At 45.0% G+C, this 24,936-nt stretch overlaps 1 protein-coding gene across 2 annotated transcripts in view; it reads left to right on the top strand.

Annotated features, from left to right (window-relative positions):
* The first annotated feature begins 1,092 nt into the window (after nucleotides 1-1,092).
* Nucleotides 1,093-24,936, top strand: part of PDE4A (phosphodiesterase 4A) — a 510,240-nt gene continuing 486,396 nt past the window's right edge. Inside the window, exon 1 of one of the 2 annotated variants that reach the window (XM_078386601.1) lies at nucleotides 1,093-1,500. In XM_078386601.1, the coding sequence (XP_078242727.1) occupies nucleotides 1,393-1,500 (108 nt within the window). In that variant the 5' untranslated portion in view covers nucleotides 1,093-1,392. The remainder of the gene's footprint in view (nucleotides 1,501-24,936) is intronic. The other variant, XM_020798676.3, reaches the window with a different exon arrangement.

Genomic DNA, 24,936 nt, shown 5'->3' with positions numbered 1-24,936 from the left:
TGCAGGCAGAGCCACCCCATTTTGAACTGCTTATGGTCTGTCAGGAGCACAGTCTGTAGTGTGGTTATGAGGGGAGAAAGGTGCCCATTTTTAGAATTGAGTTAGAGAGCATGTATCTGTTTTGTCCATCCTGGTTCACCAAGTGCTGGAACCCTGAGGCTCCCTCGCCCTTATCCCACACAAAATGCATTGGAATAAAAGGCAAAAGATTTATATGAACTGAAGAGAAACTAGAGTATGATAAATGATAAATTGACTACTGAACTTAAGATGAAAAAAGGGGAATTAAGTTTTAATATTTTTATGCTATTTGGGGTAGATTTATTGAATTTGTATTAGTGAAAGGAAAGGGGAAAGCCTCTAAGCAACAATCAATACAATTTTGGAAGGGAGGTTCGTCATAAAAGTATTGCTTCAAAGAGTCCTGTGGGTGCACTGTATTTTAGATTGCATTAGTAAGCATTTTGTATTCTCCTATTTGTTTTGGAAATTAAAAAATGCATTAGAGTAAAGGGGGAAACCTTCCCTCAGGACTTGCAACATGGATCGGATCCTCCCTTGGGGAGAAAGGAAAGCCAGGCGGGGGGGGGGGGGGAGTCAAGTCACGTGGCACACACTCTGCCAGGGGGTTTCCCCTGCTGCCCCGAAGCATGTGCTGCCTGAGGCGGTGGCCTAATGGTAACGCTGGCCCTGTTCAAGGCCGCTGTAACTGTGGGGGCACTGCTGGCTTCCCTTCTTGAACGTCTGGATGAGGCGTATTAAAAACACGCGTGTAGATACATGTCGAAATACAGCTCCTTCCCTCAGAGGAAGTCACTTTCCACATGCCCAGAGGCTGAGGCGTTCTCCCTGTGAGCTGAAATCCCCGAATGAATCGCCCTCAGGAAAAGCGGGACGAAAGGCTCTCTCCCTTTGCCCGCAGACCAATCCGTGCGCCTTCCTCGCGCGAACCTCCGCTCCAGGTGCGCGGCCAGGCGTTCTTCCGCGCCGGCCAGCCCTGCCACCTTCGACCGGGATTGCGCTTCTCCCTTGGAGGCGCCGGAAAGTGAAACCGAGCCCGGCACTTACTCCCGCGTCGCCTCCCCGGAGCTGCGAGCACCCCTGCTACCCCGAAGCTCAGCCTTTTGACTGCAGCGTGAGAGAACCACAAAGGCGCGCACACGCGGCGACCGCCAGACTTCTCTCTCTCTCCCCCCCCATCGCCGCCGCCGCTTCTTTCGCTCCCCTCCCCGTCACGCCCGTCCGCGAAGCCACTCGGCGGGGGCGGGGCGGGGCTCCCCCACTTCTTACGCCCGCGGGAGAGCCGTCAGAGCCGCCGCTGCCGCCTCGAGTCGCGTCCACACGACGCCAGAAAAAAACAACAACAACAAAAGGCGTCGGCCTCGCCAACGAATGGGGGCCTCTGGCTGGCGCGCTCCAAAGGCACGCTCGGCGGAAGAGGGACCCGGACAGCCCTGGTTTGCGCCCAGCGTCGCGGGGGATCCTCGGGCGTCCCGCAAGGTAAGGCACCGCAAGGCGTCTCTCGCTCGCTCGCTCGCTGCCCATGTCCCCCACCCCCACCCCCTCTGGCTGCAGAGGCGAAGCAGCCTCGCTGGGACGCGGGCTTGCTGCAGAGAGCATCTGCCGCGATGTGTTTGGGAAGCTTGACTCTCTGGGTGGCTTCCCCCGCCTCCGCCTGCCCGCCGGCTCTCTTGTCCCTCCCCACACTCTCATTTGCTCCAGGACTCCACGACCCGCACCCGGAAAGTGGATGGGGATGGGTGGGGGTGAGTGGGAAATGGATCCGATGGTTCGGTGCCCGTACCGTTCCTGCACCAAAACGCCAGCTCGTGGAAACGCGATCGATCATGATTTGTTTACCCCTGTCTTTATGGGGTTTTCCAAGGGAGTATGCTGCCTTTTTTTTTCCCGCCAGGCGAATATTGCTGCAGGGACTCTGGCCTCTGCGGGATTGCTGGGCTGGCGCTGCCTGCTGTCCTCACCACGCGTTCGCGTGTGGATGTGTGTACGCGAGCGATGTTCTCCGCCGCCGCCCCCCTGCGAGCGTGTGAATGTACATGAGTGACTATTCGCGTCCAGGGCTGTTCCGTTGACAGTGTACAGGCGTTGCAGCGCCGTGGCCGAGGACTGAGCACCCTTCTCTGAACATTTCAGCGCGGACCGGACTTTCCCCGCGCTTTGAAGCGCGATCCCTTGGCTGAGGTGTTCGCAAGCTGGGAGGCCGGAAAGGATCGGCCTCTTGGTTTGTGCGTGCGTGTACCTCGGACGTCTGTAAAAAATCTCCCCCACACACACGTGTCAGGTCGTGGTGCCTCGAGTCAAATCTAGGCGATGTGGATTATTTGTTTTCTGGAATCTCACAAATCTGTTGGATAGAAGAGACGGGGATTTCCTCCTCCTCCTCAGGGTGCCTGTTTGAGCATTTGACGGCCTGCCTAAGTGGAGTTTTGTGTGGGAATGCCAGAAAACATTGGTGAGGAATCCGGGGCTGCTTGAGTATGCAGAGCGGCACCTAGAGACCTTGTGGCTTCCCTGTTTGTCACACATGTGGAGTGGAGTCTGGATACTGCTCTAAGGAAGCCAGGCAGATGCTCTCTGGGCTGGTTGCTGCACCCAGTAGAGAGGCACCTAGTTGTGGGGTGTGTGGGTATCTAAAACACCCCAAGTGCATATTTTTGGGACATGTGGTTTCTAGCAAGTCAGGTTTCCTAGATGTACCCTGTGGAAAAATCTGGCCACAGATATTTTAGTCAGGCTGGAGTGGGGGCACTCAGGCCAATGTTCCCAACCATCCAGGCAGCTAGGTGATAAGTCCATCCTTTGGAGTAGTCCTTTAAGACAAAGGAGGTCCTGCCTGCCCCACCTCAGACTCCCCCCCCCAAAATATTAAGAACATTTCTAATTGGGGTGGGGCATTTTTCTCTTCTTGAGCTGTTCAGTGGTTGATTATTGGGGTTTGTTATTACATGCCATCAAGTCAGAACTGACTTTCGTTTTTCGTTTAGTCGTTTAGTCGTGTCTGACTCTTCGTGACCCCATGGACCAGAGCACGCCAGACCCTCCTGTCTTCCACTGCCTCCCGGAGTTGGGTCAGATTCATGTTGGTTGCTTCGGTGACACTGTCCAACCATCTCATCCTCTGTCGTCCCCTTCTCCTCTTGCCTTCACACTTTCCCAACATTAAGGTCTTTTCCAGGGAGTCTTCTCTTCTCATGAGATGGCCAAAGTACTGGAGCCTCAGCTTCAGGATCTGTCCTTCCAGGGAGCACTCAGGGTTGATTTCCTTTAGAATTGATAGGTTTGTTCTCCTTGCAGTCCAGGGGACTCTCAAGAGCCTCCTCCAGCACCACAATTCAAAGGCATCAATTCTTTGGCGGTCAGCTTTCTTTATGGTCCAGCTCTCACTTCCATACATCATAACAGGAAAAACCATAGCTTTGACTATTCGGACTTTTGTTGGCAATGTGATGTCTCTGCTTTTTAAGATGCTGTCAAGGTTTGTCATTGCTTTCCTCCCAAGAAGAAGGCGTCTTTTAATTTCGTGGCTGCTGTCTCCATCTGCAGTGATTATGGAGCCCAAGAAGGTAAAATCTGTCACTGCCTCCATATCTTCCCCTTCTATTTCCCAGGAGGTGATGGGATCCTAATAGGGCCTTCAAGGCAAGTCAAATATTTAAGGAGTGGTTTTATCAGTTCCACACCCCCAGTGAGTTTCCATGGCCAAATGGGGATTTGAACCTGAGGCTTCTTGAGTTCTAGTCTGTGCCTCTGCCCACTACACCACACTGGGTACCCTTATTATTGCGGATAAGGGTAAAGCAATGTCTTGAGTGAATGCCTTGCTGCTTCTTTAGATATGTGTATGTATGAAGCTCTCTTGCTCACTTGTCTGCATGAGTGTGCATGCGTAAATACCCACATTTGCTTCAAGATCTACTTATTCCTGTTGGCTGCTGGGCCTTACAGCCCACCAACAAGAAGAGGCACATGGACTGCCACTGCCCTTCCTATGGACTCCTACAGACTCCTGGCGTTATGGTCTGGGCTTTGACAAGGACTTCCCTTCCCTTCCTTGCTTCTGAGTTCACTCCCGTTCTTCTGAGCAAGGTTTTAAGCCAGATGACTTTCATTGTGAATCATCTCGCTTATTCATTAAACTTGACATAGGTCTAAATGTTGTAATGTTCTACTGGTAACCCTTCATGTTTCCTCATGGCTTCTTCAGTTATGTTCTTCCTCCAAAGGAAAAGAGGAAGAAGGGAGGGAGGGAGGTATGGCTGGGCACTTTGTGGCCTATCATCACCATAGCCATTGGTGAGCAATGATGGAAGTTGCACTCCAGCTATATCTGGAGGGCCACACATTCCCCATTCATGCCTTGAGAGGAAAAATACAGAATAGTCACACAATTTCATGTGATTTGTAGGAGCCTTTCATCTGGAAGAGTCACAAGTTGCCTTTTTTGTTTATTCACTCATTGCTGTTGGATTCATTCTGTTTCCCCGTGCTCTCAGAGCTGGTATGGGTTCATGAACTTTTGTCTTCTTCTAAAATCCTCAAACATGCTTCCTTGCAGACGCAGCCTTAACAGGAAGGTTGCTTCAGGTGGGGTGCTACTAATGATACAAGACTGAGAGACGAGGAGACCTATGGGAATGTTTCTTTATGTAACCCTCAGCAAAACAAGTTGAGAATATAGCTCCCATTCATGCCATGTTTTGGAGGGAGGGAGATCCTGACACCACCACCCCCCAAAGAGATCTGTGGCTAGGGTTGTTAATCTTAGGGATATCAGTGTTTTGAGCCAACTCTGCTTTCCACTTGCTCAGTGCCAGTGTGGTAGAATTGCTTATTGCGTCTGAGTGGAGGAAATCCACTTGTTTTTCTCCCTAGCAGTTGAGAGCAGGCGGCCGGAGATGGGAGGAACATCATCTGCAAAGCAGGACTACCCTGCTTTCCCAGAAAATGAGAGAGGGGAGAGCGTGTGCTGCATTGCAAACACTGGAAGCCCAAGTGGAGGCTTTTGCACAACAAGCCCGAGGAGGGAAAGCAGCTCCTCCAGCACTAGCTTCTCATTATGTTTTCCTATTTTAGTGATGCAAATTCAAAGCTATTCTCCCTTTCCTATCATCCCCCATGTGTTTGTGTATGTGTGTGTGTGTTTGTGTGCGTGCATGCACATGCGCACACACATGTGTTGCCTTTGCTGGGATATGTATTTCAGAAGCTAGCTTGGAAACTTTACTTAGCAAAGTGAAAAAAGGCAGAAATATCACATATTAGTAAGGGAATGGGATGTTCAGCAGTGTTGTTGTCACACAAACCAATACAGACTTCCTGGCCAAGTGGGAACTTGGGACTAGACTGTCACTGCCAGGAGATCAGCCTCCAACTTCCCACCTGCTCACTTTGGAGCTGCTCATTTTTTCCTGAGTGCCCTCACCTTGGCCAGAGATCTTGGCAGCTAAAGAAACAGAATGGGGAGAGAGAGCTCTTTCCTCCTTACTAGAATTCAAAACGCATTGTCTTGTGGCTCATGCACTGAGCTTTGTGGAAACAGTAATTACTCCGAACATAATAGGAGTCATTTCAAGTCAAAGGAGGGGAAAGTTAACAGGCTGCCACGAATATTTACTGCCAAAATTGATAGAAAAAATAACAGCTGTCTGAACTGATGCATCAATGCAAACTTAGCTGCTTGCCCCTGTTGTTCCTCAGTTTTCCTTCTGGTAATCTGTGTGGTAAGAGCAGACGGATAAAGTTCACCTTTTCTGTGAACTGTGGACCTTTGGGGAATTTACTGGGGGGGGGGATGAGATATCTCATTGTTCCAAGTACTGTACCCTGTTTGGAAGAAGAAAAGGAACGAGTTCATTCATTTTTTTGCTAAACATTGGTTTCAGATAAAAGAAAGACTGATTTTCTGTCCCCTTTCCCAAAGGATTGCTCTTTGCTTCCTTCTTCTCCTCCACCCTATTCCCCAACTTTTCTTTTCATTATTAATATGTTTGCATTATATTCTAAACATCAGATTAAGATTCTAAGAATTAGTGCAAATCTTAATATTATGCATAAACACGTTAATGTCCACAGTTTAAAATGATTTAATATTTAGTCATTTTATTTATTTTATACCCTACCTCTCTTCCAGTTCAGGGACCCAAGGTGGCACTGTGCATCAGTATAAACAATGTTTGGGAGTTGATATTTTCCCCCTGGATCTCTTTGATAGATATGAGGGAAAATATTTCCGATACACCCAGACACAGGAATATGACAAGTTACATGTTATCTCCAGTTAACGCCAGTGTAGGTGAACTTCTGGTCCTCCAAATACTTTGGTCAATGGTTCGTATAATCTTCTAGTAAAGGTAAAGGTTCCCCTTGACATTTTAGTCAGTCGTGTTTGACTCTAGGGGGCGGTGCTCATCCCCGTTTCCAAGCCATAGAGCCAGCGTTTGTCCGAAGACAGTTTCCGTTGTCACGTGGCCAGCGCGGCTATACATGGAACACTGTTTACCTTCCCACCAAGGTGGTACCTATTTATCTACCCGCATTTACATCCTTTCGTACTGCTAGGTTGGCGAGGAGCTGGGACAAAGTGACGGGAGCTCACTCCATCACATGGATTCGATCTTACGACTGCTGATCTTCTGACCCTGCAGCACACAAAGGCTTCTGCGGTTTAGCCCACAGCGCCACCACATCCCTTCAATCTTCTACCATTAACCAAACTGCCTGGGACTTCTGAGAATCAGACTTCAAAACATCTGGAGGCCAATAAGTTCCTTGGCCTTGGGTTATTATAGCAAATGTTTGGCTCTTGACTGACATGAAATTCATATTGCCATCATACTTCCTCAGTTTCATTCCATTTGGTTTTATTCACTGGGAAGTTCTCAGTAATGCTGGTAAAGTGCAGTGGTGCTGGAAGAGAGCTTTGTGGATACCCTGGACTGCCAGAAAGACAAACAAGGGGGACCTGGCTTCAGTGCCTTGGTACTCATCTCTGTCCCATGCCCAATGGTGCCAGGATCCAGTGTTTCAGCAGAAAAGTTTTTGATGCTTATATTTGTTGATAAAGTAGTGCATTATCTATCTAATGTTATCATGCACAGAGGGACACATAAAATTTTGCAGTTGTTATCCAGAAGCCCAGCTTCTGTGACAATGCCTCACTCCATGGCTGCAGCTTTTGTCTTGGAATCTCATGGACTAGGAAGCTGTTGACCTGGCACAAGCACTTCTGGCGCAAGCAGAGAAATAATCTATAGGTACTGGTGTGGGACGTGGCTCTGTCTAATACCCTTGTGCAATCCTGTTCTGTGTTATAGATGCAGGAGGTTATGCACAGGAGAAGTGGTTCTGCAAAAATCAAGTATTCCATTCCACTGATATACCAGTGCAGCTGTTAAGTGTGAGTTTCCAGAACTGAACGCACAAGCCTTTCAGAGTCTTTGGTAGGTCAGCCCAAATGCTCAGCCAGCTATCCTCTCCCTTAGGTCCAACTCATTGTATAATTATGAAGAACTGGTTGGAGCTGCTTTCAGTGTTACTATTTCTTGCATTGGGTGCAGGAATAAAAGGTCAGATATATACACAACAGCTTCCAGGAGCATGTGGCTAGACTGAAAAGCATTTGAACCATAACTTGCTGATTACCAGAAATGCACTTTCTGACTAATAAAAGTAACATGTGATATGTGGCAAGATCTGACTTCAAAGGCCGAAGAAAAAGTTTATGAATGAGATGGGCAGTACCTTTTTCTCATGTGAGATATATAGAACAGTAGATGGTCTGTTCTCATTTTGTGGACTGAGCAGTGAGCATGCCTTCTCTGATTATATTACAGTGTCTCCCCACCGCAGCTGACATCATGTCCAGGGATGTTCAAGGAATAATGCCAATGAATTTGTTATATGCCTAATTTGATATTTACTTGTGTGCCTCTCTCTCTCTTTCTTTCTCTTTGTGTATGTAAACAGTTTGTAAGGATCCAGGTCAATGATCCTTGTACAGGAAGATAGGAATTGCTACTTTCTAATCTAGATCCCTTTTACACTTGGGGATGCTTTACATCACTGGTGACTCTTAAACAATAAAAACTTATTTTACATCAGGCTGTCACTAGGGGACTGTGCAGACCCTATCTACCCATGTAGTTGCTTTCTGTAGCAATTCTCTTTTGCAGAGAGTTTTTTTGTTGTGGTGAATGTGATACGGAGAATGTACATCACTGGTTGACCTGCCTTTTCTGTTTCAGGTACTGTAGTCTGTTAAGCTTTCTTTGGCCAAATCCCTTCTTTTTCCTAATCTGAAGCAAATACTTGTTCTGTATAGCTGCTTTGTATCTTGTGTTAACTTTACTGTTTGACCCTGACCTTACTCTGTTCCACCTTCTCAAGATTGATGTTGACATTGATGTTGACAAAAAGATTTGACTATCTTTTCTTATGAAACTCTTGATTCATAACAAAGAGAGTTCTATAAAATTAATTAAGATGCAGATTTAGCAACATTTTACCCGGAGGAAAGTTCTCACAAATCCAATGGGACCACTGAATTAACATGAAGGGGATGGATCTACAAGTTTACATAAATGTAGCTACATGTTTTGACGAAGAACTTACCCCATAGCAGTTTTATAAAATTGCTCTGACACTTGTACATGGTGAGGATTTCCATAGTTTGGTGGATGAATTTCTAAGATGATGTCCATTTGGAGATATGGAAGGGTAGGAAGATGAAAAACAAGGAACAGCTCGCATCTCTTTTTTGATTTCTCAATTTTTTTATGTTGTTTCCACTTTCCATTCTGCAACTCTGCATATAGCACCCAAGACAGCTAGTAGTGACAATAAAAATACAATAAAAGAGTAAGATGTTTTAAAAGGAGCAGATGGATAAATAGTTCTAGTTAACTTCTCTGGATCAATAGTGGGAATGCATTTTCGTCCACTGGCACCGTGACAGCAGTAAACTAGAATGGCCAGGGAAAGGCTTGTCCCTCTCCTTCAAGCATTCAGAACAGGAACATTTCTTCCTCTGGCCCGTTCCTCTGTCTGAACTGGGAAAGATCAGATATTGGGAGTGATTTTTACACTAATCCTTGCAGTTCCATAGTCAAGAATCAAGAACCTGGCAGAGCAGCCAGCCAGCCAGCCCCCTTGCAAGGAGCCCCCAAAAGGACAGGGCTGCCAAAGCCTTTATAAGGCAATTACATTTCCTTGGGTCTGCTAGAGATGTTAAAGGATCCTGCTATAATTATCCCTACTGTATACTATGATTGAGTTTGTCACAGTACACATTTGCATCATGCTCAGGGTGCTGTGTGATGGCTTATGATTTTTAAAGTCAAATTATCCTCGGCTGAGAAGCCCTGCTGTGTGTTGTATATGATATCCGTGTGCCGACAGCAGTTCCTTTGGGATTTGTTACTGAATCTTTAGTCACAAAGAAGAAAAGCCGGAGACAACCAGGCCACCCACAGGAGGAGGATGGATGTTATCGCTTCTGTGCCCATTTTGCTTCAGTTACGAAATTACGTTTTCTCCTGTCAACTTTTCCTCAATTCTCAGATAATCTGACACATGGGCTAGCAAGTGGCAAAAGATCCAAGATAGTTCCCACTTGCTTTTCTGGGTTGGTGAAGCTCTCCCATCTTAAGCAGCTGAATGCTGGATAGAAATTCAACAGGTGCAGCTTTCCCTGGAAAAGAGGATGCTTCTGTTGTTTCAGCCCTACCCTGAAGCTTTTCTGGCACAAGATTCCTATTAGAAAAAAAAGTGTGAGCCTCTGATCCCAAATGCTCTCATAGTGGTTTTTGCTGCCGCTCTCATCCCCCCCTTCCCATTTTTTGGCCAGCTTTGAGTAGGCCAACAAAACACTTAACAGTTCTTTAGTAAAGGAAAAGGCGGCCTGTATGTTTATATTTGTTGCTAGGCAACTACTAGCTGCTTTTTTTATTGCCTGTTCTTTGGGGGTGCAGGGAGGGGGAAAGGAAGGAAGGAAAGAAGGCACAGTGGTCTGTCTAGCACATATTTTTGGTGTGGTGAAATAAGTGTGGGTTTTCCCATCTGACATCAGTCTGGATTTTTGTGGCACCCAGAAAACAGCTTTTCTAGGTCCCCAAACTCAAGTCTCAAGGAAAAGCCCACACCCTTCTCTAAGCCCATGAGAAGGGTGGAGGCTCTTGGAAATGGATTTGTAGACACCCAAAAGCAGTAGTGACACTATTTCTAAGTATTTCTGAGATCCCACATGATGTTCTTGGCCTTGAGATCAGATACGATTGGGGGCAGATGCAGACATTGCCTGGATATTAAGTCCACTCCCAAAATTCTTAGGCCTTCTTCAAATGCAGTGCCTGATTACCAGTCCAAGCACCAATAACTGGATCATATGGTCTGCTCAAACACCTCCTCAGATCACTACCTGGCAAGGTCTGCATGCATGTGCATGCACACACATACACACACAAATGTATGCTGTCTGGAAGCAGAAAAAGAGACAGTCAAAGCGGGAGGAAGAAGCAGATCACGTGAGAAACACAAGGAAAAGGTTGAACACATTTTCTTTCCCTCACTACTTCTCTGGTTTAAACTGCCTTCTTCTGAGTTCCCAAGTCCAAGGCTCAAGGAAAATCCCACATCCATCTCTAAGCCTGCAAGAAGTGCTTTTCTCAAAAGTGGTTCCCCACTCCCCACCTGTCATGAGTGCCGCTGAAGATCCAGAACCTGAAAGGTTAACTGTAGCTGAGGAGAATGCTGAGTGATTAGAAACACAGACAGCTGAATTGCCTCCAGATTCTCCTCCCACAGTAGATAGGCTGAGGGGAAGACTTATGACGAAAAGGTCAGAGGATCGCTTGAAGGCTGCCCGCAGAAACATCCAATCAACTAGCCCTGAGTTCTGACAGGATGAAAAGGCTTCCAGCAGTTCAAGGGGCTGTTTTACTATATAAACAACTCTCAGAGGACTGAAAGGCCCATGGAAGCAACAAATCAAACCTCTGGCTTCCATCCACACTCCTATCTTTTACCTTGTTCTCTGGACCCTTGGCTTTGGACTCTGACCCTGGACTATGTTGTGTAAGTTGGCATTGGTATTTGGATATCAGCTCTGCATTCTCTGAATTTCTGATATAGGACTGGCTTATTGGACTCTGCTGTTGTAACCCCCGAGAATGTGACACCATCCCCACAAATGTCAAATGGCTGCCAATGTTTGGTTGTGCATGTTTGAGTAGCATGTCATTTAGGCCTTCCTGTCGAGGTATGTGATTTCAATTAAAGTCTTCTCATGCCTACTCTGTGGGCTATCTCAGCTTTGGGAATGCTTTCCTGGACCATGAAGCCACCTTTCAAACCAAGCTATCTCTTTCTCTTTTTGGAGAGTAATTCATTCTTAAGAAGAAGTGGCTTGCTGCAAGGAGCATCTCATGTTGTTAGGATGACTGTCTCCTCCACGGTAGGAGGATGTTTGGGTTAAGTCACTTGCTGTCTTACATCCACGATGTATGGAGAGACCAAGCTGGTGTGTAATGGATAGCTGTGAGTCTCTTTGGCTAGGCAAAGTATGTGGGTTGAGGAAAGACACTTTATCGTAGGAAACTATAGCTAAGAGAAAGGCTTTCTTTTCCTCTCATGTGGTGTCTGGTTATGTTTCAGTGCATTGTTGGTAATGGTAAGTGTATAGTTTTGAAATGCTTTGGTTTTTTTAAGTATGTGAGGGGGAGAGGTTAGGTTTTTAGAGCCATATGGTCAAGTTGAAGGTGGTTTTTATTGAAAGAGATGGGAATTTGAGGGGGTGAGAGGTGAAGGAGAGAATGTAGAACTGCATTGAATGAATTTAAAACACTGCTATTTTAATACAGTACAGTCATTAAACTAATACAAGCAGAATGGTGTGGAGTTCAGTATCTGCGGGATGGGTATGTGGACAATGTTATGAAGGACTAAGTGAAGAGGAAAGTATACACGTATGGGGGGCAATGAAAGGTTTGTGGTAGCAAAACAGGAAGAGAGTGAAGATGATTAAAGAAAACACATTTATTCCTATGGTTATTTAAAGAGACCATTCCTAAATAGTCAAGTGACAAGACAAAGGGATTTTTTGACACCAGTATATCATATGAGAGAAGGATCCTAGGAACTGAAATTCTGACTGCATGGAGGGCCAGAATTGAAGAACCACTATTAAAGGGTACAATATACCAGCCTGTGCTTCTTGGGTATTTCCCCCCACCAATCTTCCAGAGGTTGAGTGATGTGGGGAACATAATGGTGGATATTGGCGAAGCAGCCTTTTTCAGAAAAACCTGCCTGTCACTGCTGGTGTTCTCATTCTTAGCAATGCAAGGATAAACTTCCAAGGAACCCTAGAGTTCTGCTGGAATAGAATTTGAAAGCCATTGACGTAGAGTTCCTTCCCGGTTATGTTCTTTAGATGAAACACTCTAGACATCTGAGCAGTATAAACTTCATTTTGTCTCTGTTAATGTTGGGGTGGTGCCAACTCTGCTGCTGTTCTTCTTGAGCCTGTGGGCGTCTCAAAGACAAATCTGACTGAAGAATAATGAGACTGTAGTGGGCATGAATTAAGGGACACAGCTCTGGATTTGTTTGAGATGGGGGAACATGCAAGACCCTTTTGGATCTGATGTGGTTGAGGAAATTGCAACACACTGACTAAAATCTTATTGCTTAGCATAAGGTAAATCATAACTTCCACTCTGTTCCTGCCTAATAAACAAAATATCCCCACTACAATTCTCAGGGCACGTACACAGATGGACCAAGCCAGTGTGCACATGTCCTTCTTAAATTTGCTGCAGGAGTGATTTGTTCAGTGGAAGAAATTAATGGAAAGTTACCATTTGTTCTGCACTATGCAGCACAGTTGTGACCAATATATGCATGGAATGCCCCTGTCTCTTGCTTAGTCTAGATTAAAAAACTGACTGATTAAAAAACTGAGTTGCATCCCGGGCAGTGAATCTCTCCTCTCTCCTCTTATTATCTCCATCTCAATCAGAGTTCAGAAGAGGTTGCTTCTTTGGACTACCTCTCCCCATAGTGTTCCCAGCCAACTGGGCTAGCTGTCATGCTAAATGGGGAATTTTGAAAATTGCTGTCCAAAAATGGTAACATTTCCAAGGTCTGATCTCTATGTCAGAATCTGAAAATCTTTCTACAGCAAAAGTATTAGCATGTGACTTGCATAATTTGAGTTGGGATAGACACACATAGGTCCCTGGGGAATCATTAACATGTGGGTATTAGAAGCTCGGAAGGCATGATTATGGTGGTAAATGTAATAGTGCCTCCCCCACTACCTGCAGGCATATGCATTTATCATACAGTATCTGCATTGAGATGTGGAGCTGTGTCAAGGACAACAGCAGCACACTTTAGAGGCTTGTGCACAAACAGGCTTCTTTGTCCTCCTCCCCCCCACGTCTGTGCTAGAATGAAGATTGGCTGCACTTCACAAGCCAGCAATTCATAACTTCTTTTGCAGTATAAATATTTAGATATGTGCTAGATTTACAGGGAAGCAGTAATGGCTCTCTGTCTTGTTGGTTGGAAGGATGGAGAGGGAATGCAACTGGATCAGTTGAGGGGTGACAGCACACTTCAGAATGGGTACCTGGTGTTTGTTGATTGTCTGGGTGAATCCCCCACTCCACACTATTGGCATGGCTTACTGCCAAAGATGGCAAAGCAGCCAGAGTACAGGTAAGATGAAGGGAGCTGAATGTGTTTTAATTTTTCCTCTCTTACAAGCCATAGCACCCTGAGAAAGAAACTGCTGGGTCACACTTAACGTGGACTTTGCATCTGCTGCCCTTGCCTTGCCTCATCCTAATAATGTCTTGTGGCCTCAGCATAATTTCATGCCGCCTTCTGGAAAAGAAAGAGAAAAAAAATGAGATCAGACTTCTTAAAGAGCAAAACTCCATAAGAGGAACACTGTGTTGATAGATTTAGAGACAATTCTCTCACTATTTTTTTTGTTTACTAACAATTTTAGACTGTAGTAGAGACCATGTGGGGTGTGTGTTATCATTTGGCTAAATCTAGATGGAGTTAGGTGTGGGGGCTTATCAATGTCGAGCCATTTGCTACCTTTTCTTCTGTAATTTGAATCCTGCAGACGTTGGCAAAGAGGAGATGTGTTGTTTCAAGCAGCCTGAAGAACTAGAAACTGATTTCATTTTGTGGCAAAGGAATGGAAGAAATATGGGTTTGTTTGCAAGAGAAACAGCTCAGAACTGAAAAGAGTGGTATGTAGCTTGTGTTCTCTGCTGGTTTGTTTGGTCTGTTTCTTTTCAGAACTCATACAGGGCAAGGGGATCAGTTCTTACCCAGCCGGGCAAGCCATGCAGTTAACTAACTAGGGAAGTTGTACCTAGTTATGTGCCTGCAGGGATGCGGATGAAACCTTTGAAAACCAAACTGCAAGCATTTCAAAGAGACACAATGTAGTAATGCAAAATTCCAGTTATCCGGATAGCTGTTGGGAGGGAAATTCTGCCAAATATTGCCCTTTCAAGAAATTCCTGTCTTGTGTTGCTGAAAATTTTCTCCTACAATAAGTGGAGAAAGAAACTAGAGGATTAGCTATCTTTGATTTGATTACTACTAATAGGGGTAATGTGGTGGAAAAATTAGAGGTCAAAACAAAATAAAAGAACAAATAAGGAATAAGTGCGTAGTTCTACACCTAGGGAAAAGAACTAAATGCACAGTTACAGAATGGTGGATACTTGGCTTAATAATACTATGAGTGACAAGGATCCTGGAATTGTTGTAGATCACAAGCTGAATATGAGGCAACAGTATGATGTGGTTGCAAAAAAAGGAAATGCTATTTTAGGCTGCATTATGATAAATATAGTCTCCAAATCTCATGAAATACTAGTTCTCCTCTATTCAGCACTGGTTAGGCCTCATCTTGAGTACTGTGTCCAATTCTGGACTCCACATTTTAAGAATGATGTTAATAAACTGGAACAAGTTCAGAACTTGCAATAAGGATGATCCGAGGACAGGAAACCAAGCCCTGTGATGAAATACTGAAAGAACTGGACATGTTTAGCCTTGAGAAAAGGAGACTGAGGGGTGATAGGGTAGCACTCTTCAAATACTTGAAAGATTGTCCTATAGAGGAGCAGCAGAATCTGTTCTCAATCATCTCAGAGTGCAGGACACATAATAATGGGCTCAAGTTACAGGAAGTCAGATTTTGGATGAATATCCAAAAAAAATCCTGTTAGAACAGTACAACAATGGAACCAATTACCTTGGGAGGTGGAGGGTGCTCTAGTGCTGGAGGCATTCAAGAGAAAATTGGACAACCATCTGTCAGATCTGCTTTGATTGGATTCCTGCATTAAGCAGGGGTTTGGACTCTATGGCCTTATAGACTGCTTCCAACTCCATTATTCTATTATTCTAAACCCAGCTGGAGTTCAAACAGAGGCAACTGTGCCAACTTATTATGCTTCATAATATGTTCTAAGAAATACCCTGGACTATCAGATAGGTTTCCTCCTGATTTGGTAATTAGGGGAATTTTGTGAATACTGTGTGCCCTCTGTGTCATCTGAGGATATTTAATTCCCCCCCCTTTTGTCTGCAGCCTTCTACAAATCATATGCGGTGCTGTTTACAGCTGTTCGTGCTGACAGCCAGCAATGAATACTGCCAACAAATGGTCATAGTCGTCCTTTCCCTTAGTGCAATAATTCTGAAGCTTTCTATATTTCACCTCTTCTATCTTCTAAATTTATGCTGTTTACACCTTCAACCTTGCACTTACTGCCTATTCCAAAGTAAATGTGCAGAGATTCTTCAGTGCAGTTCTGTGGATATAGGGCCTGGTCTAGCTACCAAAATAATCTGGCAGAAGAATTGAAGTTTTTTGATCCAGGCTAAAGTCACATGGACTTTAGCCTGAATCCAAAACTTTTGTGGCAGTGTGTGCCTCACTCTGCTGCTGCTGCCACCTCAGGTTCCTTGCTATCCACTGGCCCCTTCATCTCCTATCAAGTGGGTGCAACTGGGAGAACAGAAATGAAACTGTAGGAGGAAAAGAGGCAAGAGGTGAAGGTGGGAGGGTGCAGAAAGAATGGAAAGGGATGGATGACTGGGTGATTGAGGGGCGGGGAGGGGCAGGTGAGAGGGGGAGTGACTGGGTGGGCAGGGGGCATTGGGCAGGTGGGGACGCCAGGAAGCGATGAGGAGTGGCCAAGCATTAGCTTTTTTGGCAAGCCCAGCACTTTTTTTTGTTTTAATTCCAGCTATCTGCTAGCAGGAATTTTTTTTAAATGGATAAGACGTTCACATATATCAATTCCTATGAATCAATTCTACATCTGCCCCCAAATAAATGGACCTCTGACAAGGGAGCAGAAAAATGTCCTCCCCTTCCACAGTGCTGTGCCCATGCATGTACCCTTGTGTGTATGCTAAAGTTGTAACTGTTTTTCAATAGGTGAACCCTGTACAACAGCAGGGTTTTTTTTCCACTGCGATGGAGCCCCCAGATGGGTGCTATGTAGGTGCTAGGTGGAGTTGAACAGGCAGTAAATCTGTCTTTAAAAGGTAAAGGTAAAGGTTCCCCTTGACAATTTTTGTCCAGTCGTGTTCGACTCTAGGGGGCGGTGCTCATCCCCGTTTCCAAGCCATAGAGCCAGCGTTTTGTCCGAAGACAATCTTCCGTGGTCATATGGCCAGTGCGACTTAGACACGTAATGCTGTTACCTTCCCACCGAAGTGGTCCCTATTTATCTACTTGCATTTGCATGCTTTCGAACCGCTAGGTTGGCAGGAGCTGGGACAAGCGACGGGCGCTCACTCCGTCGCGTGGATTCGATCTTACGACTGCTTGGTCTTCTGACCCTGCAGCACAGGCTTCTGCAGTTTAGCCCACAGCGCCACCACGTCCCTGTCTTTAGAAGATGAACAGGTAAATATTGTATGCTGAGCCAGACTGTCTGTTTTACACTGCACTGACAATTCTAAAGGGCAGTGGCTTTCTGGTGTGGTGATCAGAAGGTTTTGTTGTTGTTTCCTCATTTTCCACCATATGGTTTCAGCTTGAGGCACATTCTCTATTACAGTGTTATGCCTGCCTCCTCTCTTGGAAGGACTGTACGAGAGTGCAGAGAAATTATACAAGATTTCTCATCTTGCCTCCCAAACTCATCTGCAGAGACAAGCAAGAGTGAAGAAGTAGAAGCTTTTTTTAAAAAAAAACTTCTGCCTTCGTTAAAGACATTACAGTGATGGAGCAGGTTGCTACAGTGCATTTACTGCCATGAATGCAGTTAGGATCAGCAAATGGTCTTTATCGAGGGTGGAGGTAGTTGGATTCCATTTGCCCCAGGCATTGGCAAGTGGGGAACACAGGGAGAGAGAGGAAGAACAGAAGAGAACACACATCTGCAAAGGATGTCTGAAAAGTAGTGCTCAGAAATAGAATACAGTGGGGTCTTAACTTGAGAACTTAATCCGTATTGGAAGGCGGTTCTCAAGTCAAAAAGTCTGTAAGTCAAGTCTCCATTGACCTACAGTGCATTGAAAACCGATGAATCCCATAACAGGCCGTTTTTGTTCCATTTTGGGTTTTTTCTGGTCTGTAAGTCAAATCTCAATTTGCAAGTCAAACCTAAATTTTGCGGCCAGAGAAGTCTGTAACTCAAAAAGTCTGTAAGTCAAGCCGTCTGTAAGTCAAGGGTCCACTGTACAGCTTTACTGGAATGCATCCAGTTCATTTTAGCATGTTGGACTGACTCCAAGACAAGTTACTTGTATTTAGGCTAGTTAGGCACATTGCTGAAGATGGAAGTTCCATTGATTTCAGTGGGGATTAAGTATAACTTAGATTCAAATCACAGCCCTTGCCACGGCCAATGCCTCCTTCCCCCAGTATTTTAGTGAGTCAGTGAGATTAGCTGCAGAAGGTTTTTGGAGCATTTCTGTCAGATAAGAACCACTGATGCCATATTTAGGCATGTAAGGGTAGTAGGTGTGTAGCAGTATTGACCACTGGGAATTTCAGTTCTTGGCCCCAGTTATGATAGTTAGTTGCCAAGAAATTCAGCACCACTACACTCTCCAAACAAAACATTCCTGCAGAGATGGCTTATGGTCTGAGAAAGGCCTCACCCCAAAATTTCAGAACGAAGTATTTCCTACCCTCCTCCCAGGTTGGACAATAAGCTACCTAGGCATTCAAGAGGACTTTGGGTTCAGTTGTGGAGGAAGCCATCATATAAGTGAGTTTGACCCAAACAGAAAAGGTACTTTTTTAAAAAAAGGCAAGTTTTATGATGTAACTGAGAACAATAAGGTTAAAAATTGATGTAGCATTAAAAGAAATGTGGCACAAATATTTGCAAAGCCGATAAATAGCTTTGAATACTTGGCTTGCATGACGGCATGTGCACACTCTGTCATGTTCTGCAGAGTTGACTTGGTGGCATGTAGTTATTAGATAAAGGTTCCCCTTGACATTTATTTCAGTCGTGTCTGACTCTAGGGGGTGGTGCTCATCCCAGTTTCCAAGCCATAGAGCCAGTGTTTGTCCATAGACAGTTTCCATGGTCACGTGGCCAGTGCGACTAGACACAGAACGCTGTTACCTTCCCACCGTGGTGGTCCCTATTGATCTACTCGCATTTTCACATGCTTTTGAACCGCTAGGTTTGCAGGAGCTGGGACAGGCAACTGGGACTCACTCTGTTGCATGGATTGATCTGACGACTGCTGGTCTTCTGACCTTGCAGCACAGAGGCTTCTGTGGTTTAACCCGCAGCGCCACCACATCCCTTAGATTATTATAATCTTTAAATTACAACCCACATTATTCCTAGCCTGAAGAATAGGAGTGGTGGTCCAACATACTAGATTGGGGAAGGCTAATCTAAGTCAGTACAAAGGAAAAATAACAGATAGGAGCGTAGACACCCAAATTGTATAAATTGGACATGTGAGAGAAAGAAGAATGTAAGAAAAGCAGAACGGTAATCTAGGGACATATTGTGGGCTTTTCCTATGTCCTATATTTAATGTGATGGCTTGTCTAGTTTTCAGCTTTGGAGTGAACCACAGCTAACAATGAGCAGCAGGTTTCCCCTCTTAGTCAGAGTTTGTAGTGGACTGCAAACCCCGATTACAAAGGTATATACTTTCAGCATGTTTCTTCTGTTGCTCATTTATGTTCTGATACTCTTTGCTGCTTGTCTGCAGAATGCCCTTCCTCTTGAGGTTCCTAGAGCTCAAACCGCATTAAAGCAAACCCTGATAAGGAGCAAGGAATGCTGGAGCCTGTGGGATGCTCTGATCTCCTAATCCCATCATGAATTATGTCTCCTCTTAACCATTTCTTTATGGCAGAGAAGAATAACCTGTGCCCTAAGGTCATATACTGCCTGTGGTCTAATTGCAAAAGCCTCTGGAAGCAGTTACTTCTGGCAGGTGCAGTCTACTTGTTCTAGAACAGCAGAACGAGGAGGAGGAGGAGAGAGGGGTTAATAGGAGGAGGGAAGAAAGAGGCTGTTTGTCTATTTTCCTAGTGTTTAGTCAGGATCTGCTTTCTTGTAATTTTAATCCATTGGTTTAAGTTTTCCTCCCTGGAGTTATAGAAAGCAAGCTTGCTCCATCTCCTCTGTCATAAGCCTTCAGATATTTGAAGATGGCTATCATGTTACCTCCCAGCCATCTCCTATTAAGGCTAGGTGTGTGCATTAAGTTTCAGACCTCTTACCATCTTGGGCCCTCTCCTGGTTATGGTGTGAAGGTAGCCATCTCTTGTACATTTACATGGGCAGTAAAAGCAACAGCTGAACTCTGGCATGGCTGAGATGTGTGCAGGACCGAGACAAAAATTATCTCTCACCTTTCACAGGTTGACTCTTTTGCCTTGTGGAAAACAAGCTTGTTCAGCAAAGCACCATTATGAAAATGTTTTGTTTTAGTTTTGGTATTTTTTTTTTTTTTTGCTTTCCTCCTGCAACTTAAACAATTAATTATTCACAAAATAACTTCTTAATCCTTTGCATAATGCATGGGAAACTGATTTGGAGAAGGATAGCTCACTGCCATCTCTTGCCCAAGGTACAAATCTATCTATAGTTGCATGGGTTGGAGATATGTGGGTGTGTGTATTGGGGGGGTGGGAGATGGTTTCTCTTGAACATTCATTTTCTAACATAAACCTAACTGCCCTCTATTCCTTTCTCCTTGTTTCTTTGAACCTCAGATATTTCAAAAAGGTGAAACATTGCCTTGTTTTTGAAAGCTCTCTTGCTTCACCTGCTTCCTTGCAGTTGCTGGAGGGAAAAGATTCTTACCCAGAGTGGCTGGGTGGGTTGGGGAAGAAGACAAAGTCCTTTGATCTGTGGTTTGAGGCACAAACAAACTGGGACTTGTGCCGGAAAGGAGAAGGCCATGATAACATGGACAGAGAAGAAGGATGGCAGAGTGGATAAAAGCGTTCCGTGCTGCCCTGTGGACGATGCATGTCACAAAGGCAGGGATGGCTGAGAAGGAGCAAAGTCATCACTTGTAAACATGCCTCTGAAGCTGAACTCCCATGGGGAGAGAAATACAAATAACAATGAATAAAAGCTAAGCTTTTAAATTCCCCAGGATGTTAGCTCTCTTTCTTGAGATGTTAGTGAAAGGATTGCATGTACCATGGGAAGTTGGAAAGATGGGTCCCACAAATATGTGCTTCAGCAGTTACTCTGATCAGTTGTAGACATACTTAAGAATTGCCTCAAAGCTTTAGATCTTCTCATATAGAAGACCAGTGAAGGGTAGGGCAATAGGATGTGATCATGGCTGCCATGTACATGGGAAGTCTGGAGTTCCCTTGTACATGGTGTGTGGGTGGATGTAAGTGAGTGCTTTGTAAATGAGTGCAGCCACTGTGACTTTATAACTGGTGACTGGAAAAGGGGTAGAAATGTCATTGTTTCCCTTGGTCATGGAGTGCACCATGTGCCACTCCTCAGGCAGCCACTGCTTCGGTGTCAAACTTGTCTTACAACTGAAGGTACTAATTTTGATCTATCTTAAAGGGTCATTGGCATTATTTCTGTAATCCTTGCCTTACAGCACTTAAATGCTGAAAATGATTATTAAACAGTAGAAACATAAACAGCAGTATACGTTTCTCTTTATTTTTGCAAAGGTCTTTCAGTACTGTCCTGAGAATGTTCCAAAAGTTGCTTTGTATTCATTTTAAAAGCTTTGTTTTGTTAGAAAATGCTTTAAAATACTTTACTTTTATTTTTATTTTAATTGCAGTGAAATGGCACTTCAGAATAAATATTCACAAGTATGGTGATTGACTTTTATATACCAAACTGCTCTTTACTCCAGTGGGGGATGGCAAACAAACTTGTTGAACAAAATTATACACTGAACTGGCAGAGGGTTGAGGATTATTTATAAAACGTGTAAGTCACTTTATGCTTTCTGAAATGGTTGCTCCAAGCAACATACAGAGCAATAAAACAACCCAATCTACATTCTGTTCCCTTGCTTATTTATTTACTATGTGCAGCTAAGTCCTCATAATAATATTTTCTGGGTGGTTCACACACATAAAATGATGAATTACAATAGAATACAGTGTGATAAAAACAACAATTTGTGGTTTAATAATTTCCAGCAGAGAGAAGAATGAAGCCAGATGACTAGAATGCACCACAACACATAAGCAGTGGTTTACAACCATAACATTAGATTGTTGGGAGATAAAAAAAAGTCATCAAGTGCTGGAATGTCTACCTAGAGGATTCTGGTAGTTCAAAAACACAAATTTTCTGAGATCAGGTTCCTGGTTTGGATAAAATGGGGACAGACATTTGACAACTGAAGCAGAGACTTGCAGTTTCTTGAGGTTGTCGTTTTTCATTCTGCTTGAGAGCAAAGGTGATGAATTACAAATCCCATCATCCCTGGATATTTTATTTCTGGAGGTGCAGGGAAGTCATTCGCCCCTTGCCCCCTATGAATATAGGCAGAAGAAGACTTGCCAAGGGATATCCTTCAGTTTACCATGACACGCATGTGAGGAGTAAACAGTAGTCCAGGCAGGACTCCCTTGCCCCAAAGTAGTCACCACACCACCATTATCACGTACTATCCTTGATGCTGGGAAAAAGAGGAAGAGGAGGAATTTGAATCATGGGTAGGTGGAATACGTGAAACTGCCATCTGTCACTGCATGCAACTCAGTATGGACAGTGCCTTTTGAGGGGGCCTGAATAAGACTGTTTCTCAGCAGTCTGTGGAAATGCCAGGGATGTGACCTTTGACTTCTTTGCATGTACTGTAGTGCTTGCTTCGTCTCTGAGCGGAGAGTCCTGTGAAGTCCATTACAGTGTTCAGCGGCGCTGCTCAAGTAGGACCTACCCATTTTCAGGGGTAGCTGCCTTCTGATGGTTCACCCCTAACTACCAGTGAAGGTCCAGTATCTATTTTGTTTGGTGTGGGGCATTGACCATGGTGAACATATGAATGAACTTGCTGAGTGCCTTTGAATTTCTGTCTCATCTGCTGTCTGCACCCGATTCCTGCAATTGCTGCTTTCAGCTCCTGTTTGTTTTTGAATTAGGAGTGAAAATAGAGGTAGGTGGTTGGCTGCATTCTTGCTTTCAGAGGACAGCTCGATCACCATACTCATTTTCTACTAATTGCCTATACCTAGATTGTCTGCCCTGGAGGAGGAGAAGACCACATTATTTCTATATGTAAACTGTCTTAATTTCTGGGGCAGTGCTAAAACATCTTGGATTTGCTAATCTGGCAGGGAAAGGTTGCTGCCGCTGGTGGCTGTAGTAAGAGCATTTTTTTTTTGCCTGTCAAGTCTCTTGGAAGCTGCTGAAGAGCTCCTTTTCGTCTTCCTCTCTCCTTCCCCCACGCCCAGCCCTGCCCATCTTCCTTAGCTCTGGCATATGTGCGTCATTCGGGGAGTCCCCTGGCTTGGCTGCCTTCCAGGAAAGCATGCTTTAGGCGGAGAGTTTGCAATTTCTGCAGCTTGCTGTAAATCTTGTAGTAGATTTCCTCTTAATTAAAATGCCCCTTCTTTGAGCTTATTGTGTGGGTAGTTGGAAGGGGAGGCTGAGTTCCTCCTTCCTGATTCCTTTGCTGTCTGTCTCCATGGCTCAGAGAAAGCATTTCGCCTCTCTTCACAGGCTCAGTTTCTAAGATCAAAGCCGCTCTTTGTTCCTTGTCATTGCTGCCGGTGAGCAACAGCTTTTAAGAAGCCGTCAGGAGGAACGGTTCTACCATTAGACAACATGAGATAACTGCCTTAAGTAGCAGATTCTAGGGGCAAACAGGGGCTGCTCTCAGATCCATTCTCCTCCATTAGAGGATGGAATGGTAGAGGCCCCACTGGGTGTGTGTCTTGCTGTACCCTCTAACTGAACCTGCTTCCCTGAAGTGCGGTAGAGAATCCTGTCCCTTTGCCAATATTGAAGTAAGATTCAACTTTTATTTCAGCGCTTGCAAGAAAGAGGTTGCTGTACATAGAATAGAGTGGAGAGCAGTGGTGTAGTGGATCTAAGGCTCATAGGGTTGAAGCCTTGGGGCTTTTTTTTTTTAATAACAGGGACTGTGATGTAATCTGCCACCACTCTCAAAATTTCCTTTTCAGTTTAGTTGCAATCTCCACAGTAGTGGTGCAGGAACAACTATCGCATTTTTCCATGTGTAAGACGATACTTTTGTCTAAAATCTTTAGACTAAAAATTGAGGGTTGTCTTATACACGGAAGTGAGCTGAGGAGAGAACAAAAACAAGTGGAGGGGGGAATGGATCAAAGCGATCCTGCAGCCCTTTGCTTGCTGCTTTCCCCCTCCTTTTGCTAAGCCCTGGGTTTAGGAAGTGGCAGGGAAAGCAGCAGTCAAATTTTCTAATTTGGGATTAGAAAAGTGGGGGTCGTCTTATACATCGGGGTGCCTTATAAACAACAAAAAAATACAGTATATTGTTACTGTCAGGGTCTGGGTTGTGCACAGTTGCCTTCAAGAGTGGAGGCAAGGGCACCAGGACCCAGTCCACAGCACATAGGACCAAGCCCAAACTTACGCATGGACCAACTAGCCAGGATAGGAGCACAGGAGCAGAAACCGGAGCGCCGGGACTAGAACAGGGCCACAGGAGTGGGAACACTGAACCAGAACAGGAATGCAGGGCCAGGAATACTAGAGTTTAGAGCCGGAGCACGGCACCACAGCACAACTGAAAGCCTATGTTGCTGAGGCAGCTTTTGGGAGGGAAAGTCATTCCTTAAGTAGGCCTTCCCTCATGACTCCCAGATGAACCTCATGAAAGCCCTGTCACCTGCTGCCCTGGCAGAGCTTGATCTTGCAAATGCTGGGCTCTTCCTGGGAACCAAGCTGGCCCCAACCCTGCAGCTGGCAGGCCACTTGTGCAGAGGAAGCTCTGCTGCCGCCCAGATCTTGACAGTTGCAAGCTATCCCTGTTATAATATGAAGTCGCTTGGGGTGTTTTGTATGGAATGGCAATCGGAGGCTATCATTTTTTTGCAAAAGACCTGCTCCTCATTTGTGGCTATGTACTGATCAAGCTACCTACCCACCTGTACTTCCAAATTTAGCACCATTCTACTCACAGAGGATATCTTTTGAGGCAAAGCCTGACAGCTGTGACATGTCCAGAGGCTCTATAGTGTTTGCCTTTCACACCTGGAGATGCTGCCGGCCTTTGCTTCCTTCTCTGCTTGAAGATAACTCTGAGGCCTGGGCACAAACTGTTGCATGTAGCTCATTTGGCTTGGCTTTATGCTGAGAGGCTCTCAAACCCTTGGTTCAAAGCTCAGAGTCTCTGGCAGTGGGGAACCAAGGACTTAAGTCTTGTTGTCTTCCTGTTTGAGAAGGAAGTTGT

This window comes from Pogona vitticeps, chromosome 2 (assembly GCF_051106095.1).
Source record: "Pogona vitticeps strain Pit_001003342236 chromosome 2, PviZW2.1, whole genome shotgun sequence".
NCBI classification, from domain to species: domain Eukaryota; kingdom Metazoa; phylum Chordata; class Lepidosauria; order Squamata; family Agamidae; genus Pogona; species Pogona vitticeps.
This window is presented reverse-complemented; position numbering and strand designations above follow the sequence as displayed.